The sequence below is a fragment of the Pterocles gutturalis genome, unplaced genomic scaffold (assembly GCF_000699245.1).
Source record: "Pterocles gutturalis isolate BGI_N339 unplaced genomic scaffold, ASM69924v1 scaffold4101, whole genome shotgun sequence".
In the NCBI taxonomy this organism is placed as follows: Eukaryota; Metazoa; Chordata; class Aves; order Pterocliformes; family Pteroclidae; genus Pterocles; species Pterocles gutturalis.
This window is the reverse complement of record NW_010100104.1, coordinates 1-22,456: the sequence shown is the minus strand read 5'-3', so window position 1 is coordinate 22,456 and position 22,456 is coordinate 1. Positions and strand designations below refer to the sequence as shown.

General features: G+C 36.2%; 1 protein-coding gene across 1 annotated transcript; it reads right to left on the bottom strand.

Annotated features, from left to right (window-relative positions):
• Positions 1–204: 204 nt before the first annotated feature.
• On the bottom strand, positions 205–21,263 carry ASUN (asunder spermatogenesis regulator). The gene is made up of 16 exons (XM_010078336.1): positions 21,038–21,263; positions 18,754–18,828; positions 17,758–17,960; positions 17,343–17,423; positions 16,164–16,254; positions 14,383–14,511; positions 12,612–12,696; positions 8,649–8,738; positions 7,543–7,632; positions 5,924–6,102; positions 4,940–5,110; positions 4,394–4,548; positions 3,176–3,406; positions 1,887–2,026; positions 1,086–1,221; positions 205–244 (listed from the first exon to the last, which is right to left on the bottom strand). The coding sequence occupies exons 1-16, from the start codon at positions 21,260–21,262 to the stop codon at positions 205–207; spliced, it is 2,121 nt and encodes a 706-aa protein (XP_010076638.1). The 5' UTR covers position 21,263.
• Between the last annotated feature and the right edge of the window lie 1,193 nt (positions 21,264–22,456).

The window sequence follows — 22,456 nt, the reverse complement described above, 5'->3', positions numbered from 1 at the left end:
AAATACTTCAGGACAGCTCCTATTTGCACACTATTCATTTAATGCGATATGTGGATTTCATATTTCATAGCAAAAATAAGAATAGAAAAATGTAAAAACCAAAACAAAGCTATACAATTGTACTGAAATGGTACCAATATTAATTCCAGCATTAAATATTTTTGCAATTCAGCCAAGTTTTGTCCAAAAAACCAAAATTAATCTTCACTGCCGGCCTGCTTTTCCATTTTCTGTTGTTTCCATTCTGAAATGCAAGACAACAATTGGTAAGGCTTACTGTTGGAAACAGAATCAACAGATTAAGAAAAAAAATCAGACAAATATTTTTTTAATAAGTATTTTGTACTTCACTAACCAACCTGTCTCTTCCTGCCCCCAACATACACAATCTTATCTCGTCTTAATACTTCTTTAAGCAGTAATCAGTACATAAAGGAAAGGTTTCTTCAAAGAAACTTTCCAGCAGCAACAGCAAAAAGCTATCCATTATCAACCTCACCAAAAGACAAAAGCCCATACTCATGTGACTACACAGAATCTATTTTTAAAATTTGAGCTTCAGCAGTTTGTTTCGAGGTCTTAATTTTCACCTTACTTACACTGATAATTGACTACCACCATCTCACATACTTACAAGGAGGGTGGTTCGGTTTTTCAGTATTTTTTGGTCAAACATGGACAACCGTCAACTTCACTACAGCACAGCACAAGATTCAACCACTCTACTATCAACAATATTTTTCTATTAGCCATTCCTTTCGAAGCTAAAGCAAGAAACAGACTGGAACAAGAAATCTCAGCTTAGCTACTGTTTAACTGCCTTAAGTTTAGGAGTTATGCTGCAAGGGCAATCATTAAGGCAGACCATTTATCAGCACTCAGCTTTGCTCAGCACAGATGCAAACAACTGAAAAGCAAACACTATTGTAGTTCTCCATCAGTACTGAGAGATAAAGGAATGTATTTATAAATTTTAATCCTCAAAAGAGTAAGGAGTCTTTTTAACGCTGTAACTGAAGTATTCCTCCATACTACATACTGACTACTGCTAAGATATTTGTAGTGATCCATTCACTGATACAAACCCATTTTCTTCTTTCAGATGTTGATATAGCTCAGCTTTATTGTTGACGGAGTTCAAACGACCAATAAATTCCTGGTGTTTCCTAGAGTTGGCAGTATTAATCCTGTTGCTCCATAAAGACAGCAAGGACATTGGCCCTAAAATTGCAAGTAAAAAGAGTCTAAGTGATTTAATTTCTGAATTCCTGAACATTACATCATTATAAAGGCTTAGAAGAAATTACAGACTACAGTAGTACAACATATTAAAACCACTAATATTAAACAATCTTATAATACAGGCTAAATAAATATAAAATATGCAAAGTGGTAATAGCTGAGTAGGTGCTTCACATGAGACTGATTTTGCTTCAAATGCAGAATCTGAACGTTGGCTCGGCCATTGAGGCAGATGATAATAGCTCACACCAAGAAAGAGAAGTTGGTGAGAACTATCCATTCGACAACTATACTGCTTAGGCATGTTTATATCATGTCATCAGAAGACAGTGATTTCTGATACCTGCCCTTAGATAGCATTTCTGACATACAGTAGCTCAAATAGCACCAGCAGAAATTTGTCCTGTCAACCCAAGTGCCTATCAGTAGACCCACACAGTATCGATATCTCTCTCTTTACATAGACCTGTTGAGGTTGACACATTTATCATTAATTTCTCAACACCAAGAGTTTAATTAAAAATTATCCACACTGACTTAGCTTTAACTCCAAAAAGATTCATCTCATTACTTTAGAAAATACAGACTGATAAAACAACTTCTATCTTTAAAAGAAATAATCTGTTGCAATTATTCTGGTTTACCTTTTGCCTTTTCAACTGTGGGCATTTCATCCATTGTAATAAGAGGCTTTTTGTTGGGTGGCTCAGGAGAATCAGGGGAATCTTTGATAACTTCAGCTTCTGCTAGTTCTTCTTTTTCACGATCTAAAAGACCTTTTAACCTTTTTGAGAGGGAAGGAAAAACAGTAAAGCGAAATATGTTAGAGCAGCACATATGATTCTTGATACCATTCTGTACTCCTCAAAGACATACACAACCCATACCATAAGAAAATTTATTTTGGCCCCTTGGAATGCATGAAAAGCAATAGGAAGACTAGCCAAATAATCCTCTGGATAAAACCTTAAGTAAAGGAAGGATCTTAAAATTTCATTTCAGTTAGTTAGCAGTATTTATGAGACACTTGATCATTCTGAATTTTGAAGGAAAGAGTAAGTAACAATGAATGCACAAATATACCACACCATTTCCTACTATCTTTTCTACGTGAATCCAGACCTATTCCATAACCAAATCCCTTTTATCTCAGTCCCCATTTTTGATCCACATGTGAAAGTAAAAGCTATTGTAGGAATGCATTCGATCATACACAGAAAGGCATGAAAGGTTACCAGCACGATGACAATAGGTCCTCCTATCCTAAACGACTGTAGTATGCACAGAACATATGCAAATTAAGCTTAGTACCATGAGAGATTTTTGATTTCTTTAGAATAGTAATCTGAAAGATGGATAACAGAAGAGACTGACAGACGCTTACCACTTAGAGAAGTTACAATAACATAATGAATTATAGACAGTAGGTATATGAACAATCAATCCTGATGTTCAACTAAAGAGAAGAGCCAAATCAATCTGGATTTTTTATCTGCCTGAACACTAAACTACCTACAGCTCAAGAGAAAACAAGTGCCTGTCCTGAGTTTTCAGTCATGCTTTATATTTCTACAAAACAGTTTAAATGTCTAATAGGTGGTGTGGTTATGATAAAATCCATAGCAATTCCTCAAGCTGCAAAGCCCTGCTAAGTGGTCAACAACTTGTCCAAGAACCATACTGCTTGTAAAATACGTTAATTTGAAAAGTTTGATAAGCAGGCATCATAATAAGATGACCATTTCCCAAGCTTGGTAATGGTGACTGATCCAAAAACCTTGGGATCCACACTCGCTAGTAGTAAGCCAAGGTTACAAGCATGAACACATCAAATTGAAACCTGCAACTGTTTCATCACAATTCCCCTCCTCTTTGAAGTAGGGCAGGACAAAAGCTATCATGCTACAGTTTTATTTCACTTCAGAAAATTTACCTTTCTGATTCTTGCCATGGCTTATCTGATTCATAGTCTTTGCCCAACTTCTCTGACTTGTCTTCTTTGTCTTCTCTCTTTCTACCTCGTTTCTTGCGCTCCTCTTCTTCTGGGGGTTTGCTCCTGCAAGCCATCAAACATTCTAAGACTCGCTGGTGTTTATCAGAGTTGTTTATGTGTGCTCGTACAAGGGTCTCCAATTCATTCCACATAATCCGGTACTGTTCATCTCTAAACGGGTCCAGAAAAAACAATATTACATACACAGTTGCCTACATCATTAGACCATTGATTAAGGTTAAAAAACAGATCTTAAGAAACAAAAAAACCCCCTAAAACCAAAAATAACTCTGAACAGATTCTGTCCTCTTGTACTGGTGGTCTATCCACCTGGGATTACTCCATGCTTGAAACTTGAAACCACAGTGTATGTAACATTTCCCAATTAACATCCAGACTTAGATTTAAATTGAAATAGACTATGTCCACCAAAATCAAACTCAATGTCCACAAGATCTCACTGCCAAAAGGCACTTCTGAATCCTCTCAGGTGTTTGCCAACTACGCAATGTCAGGATATGCAGAGGGCCACTCATGTACTGACATGCAAATTAGCTACTATTTAATTATTTGGATTAAAAAAATTTAGAAAGACTTGTACCATGCTATTCTAAGTAACTTCCAGTCATGTGGGAAAATCTTCTGAATTTCTTTTCAGACAGTTCTTGGAAATACAATGCACACATCACAATGACTGAGACATCAGATATACTATGCTTGTCTTAAAGGAGTAGCTCATATTTGAAATAACTGCTTCAAAAGGATTTGACTTCTCTAATATAACCCAATTTTAAAGACTGTTCATTTACAGTGTTTAAATTTTCCTTTTTATTAATTTGAAATTATTTAATTTTCTCTGTCCTAACGTGTATCAATCTCTTATTTTTCTTGATTACTATCTTTGTTTTCATATTTTTTAACATACCCACAATTCTTGGGTAAAGTGATGTATTTTTTTTCTTAACATACAGCAATATCAGTATTGTGATAGCCCCTAAATAATGCAAAGTATTCACAGCATTTGTTCTGTGTACATACAGCATTTAGTCTGCTACATATTACTCTTGGCAAAACGTTAAAATTTTGGTATGAAAACAGTATCAGTAAGAGTATTTCTGAAAAAAGTCCAGCATTGACAAAAAGAGATATGCATGTAACCTTTTTGGACCCTTTCCTCTGGTACCAACTGTTGAAATTGGCAGTGGATCGTTTTTCCTCTCCATGTCTACCAAATTGTATATTGTTTTTTGACAATTCAGAACATCCTCATCAGTCATTGCTTCTTTTACAATCACACTGGCTAACGGCACTACCTGTAAGACAAAACAAAAGTCAACGAGAAGAAAATCTGTGTATGTAGCAGGAGAGGAACAGGAAGAAGAAAGAAATCAAAGGCAACAGAACCATGGAACAAACCCCCCTCTTATCATCAATTTAGTAATAACTCTGAGCAGGTATAAGCAGATGCATATATTCTTTACCCAGGAGCACTGTAGCTGTCAGGTTCAAATATTCCACCCTATTTAGATGGCATTCCAATAATATATTGACATTAAATACAGGGTACTTTCGTGAAAATAAAGCTGAAAATAAACTGATTTTGTGGCAAGCGATCATCATAAAATAGAGTTACTATTTCATCAAGTAGCAAGGTGAAACTTAATCTAGAACAGAATAAAAGGTTACAAACCTCAGGGTACTTACAGCTTGCATGTTGAAGATGGTAGTCTGAGAAATAATCATAGGCCAGTAACGAGTATGTTTCTCTAACTGATCTTTTGCACGTTCCAATGGAATTTCAAGACTTCCATCGATCTTATATCTGGGCTCTAGAAAAGGAGTTAATCGGTTTTCCCTCATAAATTCACCAAAATCCTAATGATAACCAAACAAGATACAATTAGGCATTTCTCTAACACAGTAACTTTCATTGAATGGGTAAAACAGCATTATCTCTCATCACTAAACGTGTACCATCCCCACCACTAAATTTTGCCCTAACAACCAGAGCCCTGATTCTGGCTTTCAGATGTACATTAATTGGGAGAACACAAAAATAGTTGTATAAAATTATGGGTTAAAAACTGATGCAAGGTTTTTGATGAGGAGGCCTTCTGGATCTGTAATGTACTTCATGTATGGTAAGAGTTTATTACATTTTTGTGGAAACCACTTCTTGTTTACAACAATACAAAGGATGTGTTGAAAAAAATAAAGGAAAAAAAATCCCAAAATTAATGCCAGCTGGTTGTTTGCTCCATATCCAGGGTTCAAAGCTGACAGCTTCATCTTTTCTATTTACTGTACAAACCATTCACATGCAATCTATCCTTCCGACAGTAAGCAGGATATAGTCTGACATATATCCAGCCCACAGAAAAAAACTTGCCAAGAAAAATGTTATCCTAGAATCAGAACAAACTTTAATTACTCAGAGTGAATAAGGAGGCAAATACTTCTGTTACACGGAAAGGATTCTATGAAGCAGGTGCAACAACAAGCAGATGTACTGCTTTGTACTAAATATGTATCAGCAGTACAAAAAAAACCCCAGTTTGACCATGCAACCCACTCCAGTTCTCAAGAAAGCATACCAACATTTCCGCTATGCATCTATTGCATCAGATCTCTTGTCATCCGAGATAAGCAACAACTTAAGGAAAAAGAAAAAAAGAAAAAGAATCTTACTGTAATCCTGTAGTCAGTGACTCTTCCACCACACCCTTCACTAATTGATGGGGGATCTTCTAGAATTGATCTTGAGCTGCTTAATACATGCAAAAAAATTTCTCCTCCATGGCTGCTGAGCATGTGACTAATTACTTTAGAGCCAGACTTGCGTGGCTGTTCCAACAAAACAGAACGACCTGTTGGAAATTAGATCAGTTTCATTAGCTACTGCATGCTGCAATTTTAAATTAAGAACTACATATACATGACACAGCTCTCTCCTTTGAGTATTTAGTCTATGTCTTTACACAGAACATAGTGTCATATGCTCTTAAATTTTACACAGAAAGATAAAAAAGCCTCTTGTCCTGGACCAACCAGTCACTTTCTCTGTAGGACAATATTCTTATGAAAAACACACGTTTTTAAGACATGAAAACGGTATATTGTGCAAGGGCAGTTTGGTACTTTTAATTATCAGATTACATTGCATACTAAACTTATTTGGCCCTATTGCAGAAACTCTCTCATTAAAAACAACTTCTAAAAAACAACAAAATAACCTACTTGAATATAAATCATATATATTGATACTATTTTTTAACGCTTAAAATGGATACGGCTTTTCAGACAGAGAAATAAGAATGCCTTTTTCTTATTTACAGTAAAATACGCTAAGCATAAAAGGGTGCATTCTCCAAATAAGTTGTTTGTTATGAGGAAGCAAAAACAGAAGATCAGTAGAGTGGTTATCTCCTAATAAAGGAGACAGTGAAATATGCAATTAATTTTGGTTCTAATGATTTTTATTAATCAAAAGTACTTTTTCAGTACAGAATCTTTAGAAAAAAATACATAAAATGTAGTGTTTATAAAAACTAGTGCACATTTATTTAGACATTCAAATTACTTGACTGAAGAAAACATCCCATGAAAAGAATGTTTGTAATGAAACTTCGTTTGCAAACTGTTACAAAATCCCACATGTAATTAACATTGACTACATATTGCGCGTTTGGAAGCAGCAGCTTTGGCTTACTTTTTTAACATTTATTTAAATGGCAACGTCCTACAGCAAGATTATTCATGGCAGCGGGCAAGATCTTGCAGATAGGCAAAAGATAACTAAACCTAACCTACTCTTTTTGACCGATCCCAGTACACATTGTCTGCTTCAATTGACTAACATACTTAGTTGCTCATAACCCAGTTAAAAGAGCTTTCTGAGGCTGCCCAGCATCTGCTAAAAATCAGCCATAGACACAAGTTGCCAATATTTTGCAATAGTCAGTGTCATCATTGTGATCAAGTTCACTATCACCTACCGAAAGCAGGGTTTCCTACTAAACAGAATAAAGTGAAAAGTATTGTACATTTGGATTCAAAAAAGAATGACCAGAATTCAATACCTGCTCCTTCTTTACACCTTTCCTCCCATCTTCAAGTTTCAAAACACATCCCATTTGCCTTTGAGTACTTTAACAACTTTCTTCTCTTATTTATATGACATGTTAAAATAAATTTGACATTTTTACAGTACATAGGCATTTGGTGCTATACAAACCAAAATGTGGTAAGTCCTCTATTCACAATATTAACAGCTAAAACATTAAATAACTAGCCAAGGATAAATTTACCATTAAGGAGAAAGTTAGTAAGGCATGAAGAAGGTCTGCTATTTACATCTACTGGTGAAATTCTGTACGCTCCAGTGCAATAGTGCAGTTCTGAAAAACAAATGAGTAGAAAAGTTGAGAGTGTAGTTCCATGCACGCACAACACATCCTACAAAACACAGTGCACATTTATTATTATTAATTTATTTATTATTTATTCCACAATCAGTAGAACTAGCAAGTCTAGCTGTCTCCCAATCTAAAAGTCTGCTCCTTTCACCATCTTGCAATCATTCCAGTACTCTCAACTCCGAGAACCTAATACATTCCCAAGCCCTATTTCCAGCAGATCCGCCAGTTCTTTATCTCCTCAATTTTTTCAAGGTAGAGTCAACCTCCTCTTATTTCTCTTACCTATATTTTTGACCTACTGGTTCAAAAAGTCAACATATCTTGCCGACATGCTACACAGTGCATGAGCTGAATGCCCAGGCAGTTCCTGTGCTACCCCAAATCCTCTGTGTCTTTCTCTCCTTTACTTAGATTTGGGTAGGGACCTCTCTGTTACTCGGATGTGAAAATTAATAGAGGAACTAGTCTACTGATAGTATCATTGCATGCACCTAATATCCTTACAAAGCTTTTTACTTAGCACTTGAAAGATTACACTAAAGATAGTACTTTGATTTCCCTTCCCTGCCCCAAAACAAGAATGAAAACCAAAAAAGAGTCAAAGTTTCAAAGCTGTTATGTTAAAAAAGCACCACTGTGGACAAGGTACACCTGGCCCTGTGGGGGGGAAGGGGGCGGCCGCAAATTATTAGTGAATACTGTAGTCAAGGAACACCTCATGATACTTAAAGAGGAGATTGAAAAAAGACACCAAGAAAAATACTACTACCCCTCACACCTCTAAAACAAACCACTGATTAGCCAAGATCACAAGAGCATCGTACGACCATTAGTAAAGTAGGGCACAGAGAGCAGCAAGGTTTATAGTGCAAAAGGTAAAACCAGCATTAACAAGAAGCAGATTACCTCCTTGTTCAGATTCTTATCAGTGTACAGAGAGAACAGTGTTCAACTCCACTTAGAATATAAGTTTTGTAAGATACCACGTTACCTACCCACACTGTTTGTTCGAGGAGTACACCATTTTAATGTTACAGTTTCTTTAAATGTGCCTTCTCTGCTATTGCCACCTATATGATTATCACCTGCAAAATAAAGTCAGAAACAGTGTGTTATAACATGATTGACCATATTTCCTTTATTTTAGCAAAAAACTCTAAACTTTCAAGGTACAAAATATTTATAACATGAGCATATACAAAATGTAATCTAATTTTGGAAAGCTAGATATCTAACCTAAGCAAAAAAGTAATTAGCAGTGGCAGTTGAAAAAATAACCTTTTAAAATCAGCAGCTGTTGCATATATTTTAAAAAACAATTCAGCGAACAAAATACTGCAGCTTCAGAATATGTTCCATGGGTTTGAGTCAAGATTTAGGAAATTATAGATATGTTTTGGTTTATCTATAATAAGCAATATTTTTCTTTAAAATGATTAGGACTTAACGACAATGTCTTTTCAAATTTTCCACACAGAAATCAGTACTCTTATGAAATGTTAGAGCTGATCATTTCATATATATATTATATCCCAAGATCAAAACTGAAACTGATCTAAAGGAACATTTGACAAGTTGGGCTTTTTTGGGGAAAGAATTATTTAGTCTCATCATCCAGCACCTTTGTTATATCAAGATCCAATCTGAACATCTCTCAACATATTTTACTGGCTGTAGATGCTTTATCACTAAAATACTCTCATACAACGTCTCACTGATAACTGGTCTGGCAAAAATCAGTTTAAGTCTTTAAAACAAATATTATCAATATTCTCTAATACATTAAAGTATGTTTCTACTACCGAGTTATGATCTTTGACACACATATTCTTAGGAAAGAATTAACCGAGTCTTGCATGAAGTTTCATAATTACAGTAGCTCAGTCACTCAATATGCTCAAATACACAATAACTGGGAAGAAGTGGACACACATCAACATGCAATATGTTAGGGTTTAGATTAATCTTTCATGTGAGAAGCTTTCTTTCCTCAGACATGGAAAAAGCTGAGGTACTCAATAAGCGCTTTGCCTCAGTCTTCACTGGCGGTCAGGCTTCCCATGTCTGTCACAACCCTGAACCTCTAGGTGAGGGTGAGAGGTAACACTCTCCCACTGTAACAGCAGAACAAGTCCGAGACCACCTCATGTCACTGAATGTATGTAAGTCTGTGGGGCCAGACGATATGCATCCCAGGGTTCTGGAAGAGCTGGCTGATGATATTTGAAAAAACATGGCTGTCGGGGGAAGTCCCCAGTGACTGGAAAAAGGGAAACATTACTCCCATTTTTAAAAAAGGGAGAAAAGAAGACCCAAGGAACTACAGGTCGGTGAGCCTCACCTCTGTGCCTGGGAAGATCATAGGGCAGATCCTCCTCAAAGCCATGTTAAGACACGCACGAGACCAAGAGGTGATCCGAGACAGCCAACGTGGCTTCACCAAAGGCAGATCTTGCCTGACCAATCTGGTGGCCTTCTATGATGGAGTGATGGCATCGGTGGGCACCTGGGGCAATCCCAGGTACAGGTACAGACTGGGAGAAGAACTCCTTGAGAGCAGCCCTGAGGAGAAGGACTTGGGGGTCCTGGTGGACGAGAAGCTGGACATGAGCCAGCAGTGTGCGCTTGGAGCCCGGAAGGCCAACTATGTCCTGGGCTGCATTAAAAAAGGTGTGGCCAGCAGGGAGAGGGAGGTGATTCTCCCCCTCTGCTCTGCTCTTGTGAGGCCCCATCTGGAGTACTGTGTCCAGGCCTGGGGTCCCCAGCACAAGAAAGATGGGGAGCTCTTGGAACGGGTCCAGAGGAGGGCCACAAAGATGATCAGAGGGCTGGAGCACCTCTCCTATGAAGAAAGGTTGAGGGAACTGGGCTTGTTTAGCTTGGAGAAAAGAAGGCCTCACTGAGGCCTTCCAGTACTTGAAAGGAGCCTATAAACAGGAGAGGGAGCAACTATTTACAGGGGTTGATATTGACAGGATGAGGGGGAATGGTTTTAAACTAAGAGAGGGGAGATTTAGGTTGGATATTAGGTGGAAATTTTTCACACGGGGGGTGGTGAGGCACTGGAACAGGTTGCCCAGAGAAGCTGTGGATGCCCCATCCCTGGAGGCATTCAAGGCCAGGCTGGATGGGGCCCTGGGCAGCTGCTCTAGTGTCTGGCAACCCTGCCCACAGCAGGCAGGTTGAAAGCAGATGATCTTTAAGGTCCTTTTCAACCCAGGCCATTCTATGATTCTATTTCATATCAAAAGACATTTACTCACTAAATATTTGATTTGCTTATTAATCAGGCGGGTAACTAGCAAAAGTAGATTTTTTTTCAGTTAAATTAAAATAGCTGGAACCATTTTAGAAAGTCTCTCTCAGAATATCTAAAGGTCAAACTTACTTATCTAAAAATTCTCTAGCAACATTTCACAGAAATAAGATCAATGTAACTGAATTCCCACCTTCCTAGTACCAGAGCTATAACAGCTAAAAGATTTTTTTTAAAAACAAGTAAGAGAAACCAAAATTTACAGGCTCCAAGAACAGACCTTTTCCTCTCTCAAAGTTCTGATGGAAACAAGTTAAAGAGGAATTGCAGTCAGTTTGCTTTAGGCTTTTAGTGGTAGACTTATTCCTTGAGTCATTTTATGCTTTCTGCATGGTAACACAGGTTCAGGTGAGTCTGAATTCATTACTGTGAAATCTGATTCTTTTTCCTCAACCTTTCATCATACACTCCACTAAAATATGGAGCACAGTACTTGTAGACAACAACAAGGAGTGACCTCCTTTTTCTCAAAGTAATGGTAAACCCCTTAGGAGAAAAAAAAGCACAAACTCCCTAAAACAGCTACTTATGGACATATGATTTCAAACTTCAGAAAAGAAATATCCAGTCTTTGTTAAAGAACTCTGACATAAGTAACTCATTTGTGAAATTCCTCACTTCTTATAAGTTCAACCACCATCAACCTTCTAATATGCTTTAAAACTATATAATACAGTTTTGGATAGTAAAACAAGTATCTACAGCTTGTATCTAAATACATATATTCTACACACATAGTAAATCAGACTAAGCTTTTCATGGTACTGAATCATATAACAGAAGTAACAATCAATGCAGTAAGAGAAAACGAAGCATATACAAGACTTTAAAAGCTTCAAGTGAGACTTCAGCACTGAAAAGGCTTTCAGTCTAAGTACTCCACAACATGCTGACACAGGCTGGGGGTTTTTTCCACTGAGTGGCTTTGCTTTTGATTTTACTAATACAGAATTTTAGCCCGAGTTATTAACAAAATTTTACATCAAACTTTCCTGAACAAAATAGTTTTCCATAAGGCTTACTGTTGTGTTTTTCTAACCTCAGTTAAACAGAGTTATTAAAAATTCACCTCAGAGAACTACTAGGTAATAATTCCAAATTTACAAAAAGCATACGAGGTGTTTCAAATACAACAAGAAGCTCAAAAGCCAAATAACTGTTGTCTTTTTGAAAACAATTATTGTTATAAACAGGCCTACAGGATGTAAGTGATGTCAATTATTACTTAACGGACAGATTAAAAGCTCAATCATGCACGGAATAATTCTGCACAAATACTCACAAAGAGGTACTTTCTTTTGTAAAATCACTGCACATCTTGTCTCATCTACTTTTCATATCTCAATAAGAAGTTGATATGCCCCTCAAATCTCACACTAATATCCTGAACATATGTGAAACCTTGTCTGATGAATTTGACCTGTTTTCAATTGTTATATCCTTATTACTGTGTTAAAATATGACAACAATGACCAAAAGTCCAATGCCAACATTACAAATCAAGTTCTCGGCTTGTTATAAATAACTGAAAATGTGCTAATCATGCCTGAAGTCTACATCCATTTGAAGCTCGCAGTCTTTTGTTGTGACTACTTCCAGCAGGCTGATCAACAGCCACTTTTAGAGGACTATTCCTACTTACCACTCTTTAAAAAGTCAACGTGTGCCTCTTTGTGATGAAGAAGCTCCACATCATAGTTGGCTGATGTGTTAGCGTGTTGTTCTTCCTTTAAAAGAGAAATGTAGAAAGAATAACTATAATAAATATAATTATTTTAGCTAAAGGACACTGGTTTCATAAATGAATGATTCTACATTTACCTTTCACTCCAGAAGAAAACAAAAAGTCTCCAAAGTGCATCAGACAACAACAGGATTGCAATGTTGAGGAAACTGTTTGCTCTCTGACCTCTTTAAAGATGCAGCCATCTACTTCTTTATTTCCTTTTTTGAAACCCTATGGTCTCCTCTTTATGCAAATGCCCTAACAGTACACATGGTGTAAAATACAGGTAAAAAATAGGCTTATCTACTTCTCTTTAAATTAATGAAGAAATTAAGGAAGCCTACAAGATATTAAATACCACCAGCAGTTACAACTTACTGAGCAGCAACAATGGTCACACCAGAACAGATTGGCAATTACTTTTCATAACTAAGAATCTCAAGAATCCAAAACAAAAAAAACACACATAAAAATTATAAGTTTCTTGTACTTAAAATACATTAAAACTGTACTTGCAGCTTCAAGTCTGTGTTTAAAAAATTGATGTTTGTAAAGAGGCTGCTGCATCTTTAAACAGCTGCAGAGGACTAGCAAAAACAGAACAGTAACCTTGGCAATTTATTCCAAGTTTAGGAAAAAAAAAAAAAAAAAGAAAAAACCACAGAGAACCCAACACAGTCTATTACTATAAGGACAAAGGCAGAAGGGAGAGACATACCAGCAGCACACAGGTCAGAAAGTTACAGACAAGGTATTTGCAAACTTAAATCACATTTATGCCATGACCCATGTCAAACTTTCATTAAAGCTGTGAAAGTATTTTTAAAATTTCATATTTTAACTTATCCATACAAAATTGCTAGCTTTCAAAGATGCAAGTAATGATTGACAGTATTAGAACTTGATAAACTTTCCCGATTAAAAAAAGTTGATCTGCCCCTGCCCTTTTTTTTTGTTTCAATATTGACACTTCTGCTTCAATTGTCTCTTGCTGACTGATCAGGTAATTACCCTAAACTTAATAATACTTGAAATTCTTAGTTGCACTGATTTCACTCCCGTAGCAATAAATTACTAAAAAATAGGGACATAAATGACTTTGAACAGACGATGTTTAATTTAAAATCTTTAACTAGATACATCCCCTGTCCTCCTGTTTCTGGTCTATGGATCTCCGAACTGGAAAACCTACTGCAAAACCTTTAGTTAAAAACCAGCTATTAGTTACAAACACCTTTACGTTGGGTGGGCATGATAATGAAACAGAGGAAAAAGAGACTCACTATGCCACTATAGTGCACAAGGGTCAAGAATATCTAAACACAACTAGAAAAAGACAAAAGAATCACAGACAAAGTAATCTGAGGTAAATAAGATCATATTTATATAAAATAATACAAACAGAACTGAAATAATACTTGTATCGCTACATCAAAAGTTGAGATTCAGCAATACAACATTTTGTTCTGTGATCCTTATTTGCTTTTTTTTTTTCCCCCTTCTTTATTTTTACTAACCTGGTCACAGACATTGAATGTGGGCTAATTAAAAAAAAAAAACAAAACAGAAAATATGATATGGAGAGAAAAACAATGTAGAAATTCAATTAAAATAAACATTTAAAGTTTTCAAACAAATTTAAAAGTGATGCAAGCTAGTTAACACAAAGCTACAGACACAATATTACCTTCATAGGAATGTTAGTTATTGTGGTTGAAGCCAGATCAAAGTGCTGTTGTACCAAAACATTCAGTTTTGTAGCCAGATGCCTTCCCGCCCGGACACTGTGCACTTCACTAGTTAAAACAGGTGAAAGCTAAAATAAATTGACATAGAGTATATAGTATTAGTGGACTAGGCTCTAGTATCATGTCACAATATTGCTAATTTGAAACTCTAAAATAAGCATATTTATACTAAATTTGACTGGAGGGAGAAACCGCCACCCAAAAAACCCACAGCATGGGAAACTAAGAAGAAAGAAGCAAAAATTTTTCTCATTCAGAATCTGTCCTGTTATGTCAGTTGTTACAGCTGCAGTCACTACAAATTGTCAAAAAATTAGAAGTGTGCTAGAAAACTTGAGCCATTAATTATTAATAAGAAGAACTAGCATCACAACATGGGGAAGAAATCCTCTCAATAGTAGCTCTGGGCCTAGTCTTTTGCTTTTTTACTTGCTGAGTAACAGGAACAAAGTCATTTTTATACACCTGCCTGTGTGTCATATATACACACAAGGGAAACAAACACGAGTCATAAATTGTAATTCATTTTTTGCTTGCCAAAAAGTTTTAGGCTTTTGAAAAAGAAACCACAATGATAAGGATGACTGTCTTACAGTAGTACTAGTAAATTCTCTTCACTTTTTTTTTGCACAACTACAAAAGAGTTCTGGAGAAAAGAATCTTAGGAAGATAGCTACTAGAGTCCTTCTTATCTATGAAATAATATGCAGGACTAGATGCTTCTTATGCTAAGAATAAGACATTTTCTTATGTCTTTTCTCTTTCTTACAGACAGCACATTAAAATACTGAGCAGTGCAGACTAATGAAGAGCAAATTACAAAATATTTTGCATGTAGTTGGTTTGAAACCACTAAGCATACAAGTCCACAGAGCTCTCATGCTTTTGTTACCAAACTGAGATGCTAATATACAGAATAACTTCTTACATGCAACATTTCACCTTTCCAAAAAATAATCTTTAGAAGTACCTGTAGGGTACCTAAAGTATTTGCTGAACTTCAAATATATTCCACATTCCTACAATATGTTACCCTTTCATTTGGAAGCAGAGATGCCTTCCAATGATTTTCATTAAGGCGGCATTCTGTTTGCTAACACTGGAACAACAGAACTTATACAAAATCTCATTTTGGTTTCATGAGAAAACCATGCAACTAAAAGGCTCAAAATGCTGACATATTAGTCTGGATAATACGGAACACAGTGCTGAACAATAATGACATCATCCAGTAACAGATATTTGGGAAAACAGGGCTTGTGCTAACTAGTGGCATATGCTTGAACAGCAGGAAAGTTACTCAACTAAACTCTCTTCAACACACCAAGTAGTTGGGTTTTCCATTAGGTTCTTAAATATGCATTTCCTTCTCAAAAAAACCATCAAACTCAACACTGTCATTCTATGTCATTAGTGGTCTTACTTCACAAAAAAATGAATCACGAATTATTACTGCAAGAAATTTAGGTAATGAAATTTAAAAAAGAGGATACCATATTATGCATGAAGACTACACAACAAGAAAACAAAGCATAAACTTTAGATGGCAATATGCAGGCTGCCAACTTTTCAAAGAATCCCCACCTACATTTTTTCCTACACCTTAGCAGAGACCAGAGGCTCAAAACTTTATTGCTGAATACTTAATTTGCACGGTCTATTTTGAGTCTGACATGGCTCCTAATCCTTGGACAGATTTTCTCATTTTAAAGGTCCTTACCTCCTTTTTAGGACGATCTGAAACAAGGCTGTCCTCACCAACCGGGTAAGTGTGGATTAAGACCAACTCACATTTCTGAATCTGCATTAAACTTCAAAATAAAAATATTCTATTTATTCTATAGTCTGGCAGACTATCTCCTAGAAATTAGGCTAATTCTCCCAAGATGCATCTGATTTACAGAACACAGAATCATAAAGATATACTACAATATACTGTTTCTGAAAGCATTCTGTGGAAACTAGGTTACATTAATGGCTTTCAAAAGCACTTACTTCAAAATAAATTTTTATCATAATAAAAAAATTTATAACATTTCTAGCTCTACAGAGGATTTGTGTCTCCAAGTGTTTGCACAGGTATTAATAAGGATTCCAGTGAACGTGAAAACAACTACCCAAATGAAACATTTAATCAAGACACTGTTCCACATCCCTACCCACAGGAATGAGACCACTTTTCTGTCTTCACAGTGGACTTAGAATCTGATTCCCTGGGGCAGTATCCTTTATACATATATGAAATTGTGGTTGCAGCAGGTAAATATAGGAGACTCCTGCTTCTGCTATTTAAGTGCCTAAGGAGCAACCAAGGATAGTATCTCCATCTACTATACACTTCACAAGGCAATACACACTCTCTGTCTGGGCCAAACAGTTCACTGTTTAATTAGACAAAACATATGGTGGGAAAAACAACTTCTCAGAGGAGATACAACTTGTATTTCAAGAGATTCCTTTATCTCAAGGAAAGTGGCAGGCAACACAACAATTTAGAAATTAAAAACTAGTTTCAAATAAGTTAGCTATTTTAGTCAAAGAAAGATGAATGTAAAATGAATGCAGCATTATCAAGAAAAAAATGCAGACGCACTACTGTATACAAAATATACAGTATACAACAAGGCACACTTATGTGTCTTACTTGGAGCAAGATGCAGAAGATAACAACCTAAAGAAATATTGTCCTGTGATTAAAGGATGATACTGAAAAGCTAATGATTATACACTAGCTCTAAGTCAACAGTATCATAATTTAGCACCTGCTATTTCACACAGGCATTCACTCTAACAGTTCATCAGAATAAGTTTTAAGTGACAAAAATACACCTCTGTTCACAGAGGATATAACAGGCATATGCAGAATAAGAGAAACAATATTTGCAAAAAGTATACTCACTGATCTGAATTAGCTGCAAGCTTGTTATGCTCATGAATGGTTTCCTGAACACAGTCCTCAAGCATCCGAACATGACTGTCACTAGAAATAAATTTTATATATTATGTTATATATAATATTTTATAGATTAATATGTCATTTATACATTAATATGTTTTTAATGCAGAATAATCAATCCTCCTGTTCAAAGCAGCATGCCACTAAATACTCCCTTATTTCAAGTAGGAAATTTTTGGTTGGTTACTGCAGCAGACCTCCATAAACAAAACCTTTAATAAGGCAAGAAATTATCTATAAGGGACGCAAAAAAAAGCTAGCTACTCAGGGCACTTAATGCACGACAATAAATGAAACACTTCTAAAAATGTATAAAATTACTTTTTTTTAAGTGGTAGAAGCACATTATTACACATACCTTTTTGCATTAGTAATACAGATTATTCTTCCTCTGTTTCCAACCCGTTCTGCATTCTCCATGAGCATGGTTCGAGCCTCATGCTGGTATTCTGTTATTTTGCAGAGTGCTTCAACTGCTGCAACCAGACCATGAAGTATGCTGCAGCACTCTGGATCTGCCCGAGGATTAGGTGGCCCAACAGCTGCTAATGCTGCCATCAACTAGTTGAAAATAAAGAAAAAAATAACTACTGAAAATTACCTTCCAGCCATTTATTAAAATGATCAGTTAAGAGAAAGGTCATCATTATAACTTACTTTACATGCAAATTACTATTGTTGGGAGAAAACCAAACAGAGCAATTAAAGACCATTATATGTTCTCAGCATTCTGAAAACATTTGGCCCTAAATTATCCTTCACAATTCATTTATTAATTGTTACTAAGCCTTAAGAATATAATACTCTCATGTATTACAGAAAAATACCTGGCTATAATAGCAAGTTATATCCAATACCTGACACATTTTAACATTATCAATTGCCGTCTGCTTTTATTTTATAAGAACTTGGAAATTCAGTTCCTCCCCAAAGTAAATTTTTCAAAGGACAAACCCATTCAACATGAAGCAAAGCAAGAGCAAAGAAAATATTTAAATTTTTTTTGTACAGTTTATTTGCATGTCACTTAAGTGTACAAAAAATAAGTGAATTTAAAATTCAATAAGTATCATCAAATTACAGAAGAAATATATAGGTAACTTCATCATATTTATTTTAATACATAACTCTATACTGAAAACTACTGGCTTATTTTTAAATTATGTAAAGCTGCCTACAGAATAGTCCAGCCTCAAAGGCTACTTCTTAAAATTCCATTACATAATAATTTCAGACCAGCTCCACCAATATTTTAATTAACTAAAGTTATTTCATACTGAACATAGCAAGAAGCTTCTACTTATTCTGCAATTAAACTAGACTTACAAAACAACAGACCAGTTACAAAGCATACCTCCTGCAAATTCTGATCTTCTTGAGTCCAAGAATTCAAGACATGAGCCCCAGAATCGCTCACAATGAAATTCACCTAAAAGGATCAAAAAAGCACATACAATGTCATACAAATAACAGTCATTATGGCTATTTCCCCAAACCCAAACACGAATTACACCTCTTTCTTCTGATACTTTAGTGATCGGTGCAATGACAAGCCAAACTAAATGTAAGACAACAAAACCAAAAAAAGCATCCACTCTTGTTATATTCAGATAACGCTTCAGTAACATTATGATTAACAGCTTCTTACTCTTTAAACTTTTAAGCCACTATATCAGTCTCCACACCAATTTAGCATTGCAGGATATTATGCAGTATGTTAATAATCAGGTAAGATTTTCAGTAGAACAGCTACATAATAAAGTAAATCCTAATACCATAATATTGCAAATCATTCTCCAAGGACTGTCACGGTAGATCACAGGGTAAATATCTAGCAAGATTTAAGAAACATTGCATAGCAAAATACGGTCTAAAGATGACAAGAAAGTCAAGAGGAAGCACACCTTCCATCTTGTCATGGTTTTACAGCCACCACACAGCCTCTTACTAAAACCCTCATGGGCTGAGGCAAGGCCAGGGAGGGCTCACTCACCACTTATGGTCACGGGCAAGAAATAGAATCGACTTGGGAAAACACAAAAAAAAACCCAAGTTAATTTGTTAACAATGAAAACCAGAGCAAGATAATGAGAGAGAGAACTACATCTTAAAAAGGCACCTCTCCTCTACCCCTCCCTTCTTCCCAGGCCCAAAGGCTTTGTTCCCGATTTCTGCCAGGAGCCCACGCTGGAGCAGTTGTGGAGAACTGCAACCCTGTGGGAAGGACTCTCCTGTGAGAGGGACCCCATGATCATGCTGGAGCAGGGAACGACTGTGAGGAGCCCTCCCCTGAGGAGGAAGGAGTGGCAGAGACAACATGTGATGGACTGACCACAGCCCCCATTCCCTGTCCCCTGTGCTGCTGAGTAGGGGGAGAAGGTAGAGAAATCTTTTTATATCTTTTTAAGATGTAGTTCTCTCTCTCAGTATCTTGCTCTGGTTTTCATTGTTAACAAATTAACTTGGGTTTTTTTGTGTTTTCCCAAGTCAAGTCTTATTTCTTGCCCATGACCATAAGTGGTGAGTGAACCCTCCCTGTCCTTGCCTCAGCCCATGAGGGTTTTTACCTTTTTGTTCCTCCAATTCTCCTCCCCATTCCACCAAAGGGGAGGAGGGAGCCAAAGGCTGCGTGGTGGCCTTAAACCACAACACATCTCAAATTCAGTTTCTCTTAACACACAAGCTCCAGTGCAGCCAACTGATTTAAATCTATTAAGCACACAGTTGATATAATTCCATAATGGGACCTAGCTGTATATTAAATGCATATTAATATACATTAAATGTATATTAAGCTCTAAACTAGAGTTGAAATTAAACATTTATTGTCTTAGAATCATGACATGCAATCCATCAAGGCAATGCAGCTGACATGCATCAAAACACTGAACTGCCGGCAGTATTTGTTAGTGCCCAGCCTCTGCCCCAGCTACTCCCTGACACAGTCAGTATTCCATAATCTCTACTTTGTACCTATAGCACTGTCACAAGGTTGTTTACCTCCATGGTTTTTCAAGTGTAACTAACCTTTAGGACACCGCACAAGGGCTTACTCAATAATGAGAAAAGATCTAAGAAAACCAGGGATTAGTTACCTGAATTTACAACACAATGCTACAGAACCCACCAGGTATTTATTTTTCTAAACAAGGAGATGTGTGGCAGGAAGCTCTCCCACTTTTTTGAACTGGTAGTTTCAGGGAGATTCTACCTCTTCCTAAAGCCCACAATTCCTTCAAAGTTGGTACCAAAAGCCTTAAGAAGTGCTACCAAGCGTGTTGATAAACAAAATACAATTTGAAGCAATACCTCACTCAAGGTTTTGTAAACTTATAATGCAGAACACAATAATAAAACTGTACATGACCTTAAAGCACCTCATGTCTTACACTGACTTACAAAATGACAGTAAGGCAACCAAAGGTCTCAAAAATAAACACGTAATGGGATTTATCTCCTACTTAAACTAAGTTAAATAGCTATAAAGTGCATCAACAGCACAAATAAATTTTATATAATAAATTATATTTTATCTTTTAATCTAACCAACAGCTAATGGTATTAAAAGACTTGATTAAAATGGGAAAATATGCCTTATACAATCAGGTATCATATGCAGCACGGCTAGAAGAACTTACCAGTTTCTTGAAAGGAAAAATATCATACATTATTCTACAGTACTCCATGGATGATTCCACTGAACAGGTCCACAGTGATTTTGATATGGGCGCTAGAGGTATAATTCCTTGGGTCCGATTCTTTACTAACATATCGAATTCAACATGTTGTCTGCAGGATTCTGCCATATATGGGCAGTGATCCACAACAAAAACAGTTTTATGAGACTCAGAAAAGATTTTCATTTTCTTCCTAAAAGTAACAGATATTAAAATCAGAAAGAAATTGTACAAGACCAAAAAAATCACATCACAAGATTAGAGTGCAATTTATATAGTATAAAATTATCTTACTAGAATATGCAAGTTTTAAAGAGGTTACCTCTTACAGCATATAGATTACATATTACATACATTACCTCCTACAAAGCTATTAAGCTTTTAAAAACTCCCCAGAAATTATCATTTTAAGAATCTATTTATATGGAGGCAAATACCCTCTAGAACTTTTAATAGTCCATATATTTTGTATACTAGATTACTAATCAGAAGAAACTTTTTCTCAGGAGGAAAAAATATAGAAAGTATAAATGTATACTGTTGAAAAGGCAACTGTGATACACACTATTACCCTCCCCACTTTTCTGATTAAAATAAATGTTTAAGAAAAAGAAGTACAGAAACTGCTTCCTATTTAAAGCTTCTTTCTTAAAATAAGCAACATGGAAAAAATAATTTATCATTAGGCTATACAGACGCTGACAAAACATAAACATCAGACTTTTAAGTAGACTTTCAGTCTTCAATTTGGTAGATACATCTCTCTATTTTAAAATTACTATTTGCATCTGTACTTTGATTTCTCACTGACAGACACACCAAATCTGAAATTATAACATGTTTCTTATCTAGCAAGACTCAGAGCAGCATCCCTTGTATTCTTCCCAACTACGAAACCTTAGAACCCTGTTATGAAATGTGGTGCATCTTCCTGTTTCACATCAACAGACTGGGCTTCCTTCCCCTATAGATAGCATCACTAAAAAATATATTTTTGAAGCAACTATAACATCAAATCCTTGTGATAGGGTGGATATCACAACTCGAAGGCCCAAACTACATATGAAAATTAATCTCAGACCAGGGCTGCTTAGACCACTAGTCTTAGACCAAACCCTCCTCTCTTATCAAACTTACTCAACTTCTGGATATCTCCATTAACATTTCTAGTACCAAAAAAATCTATTTCAGCCACGCAAATGCTGTTGAATTCTAGAGTACACAAAATTCAAAGATAGATATATATATATACACACACACACATATATACCAGGTCGTTTAAAAGAATGAAATATTAAACCAGGGAGGATTTACACAAGTCAGACTGTGGCCAGCACCTCGCTCTGGGGACCAGTTCCGCACCGGCCCCCAGCGGCAGCT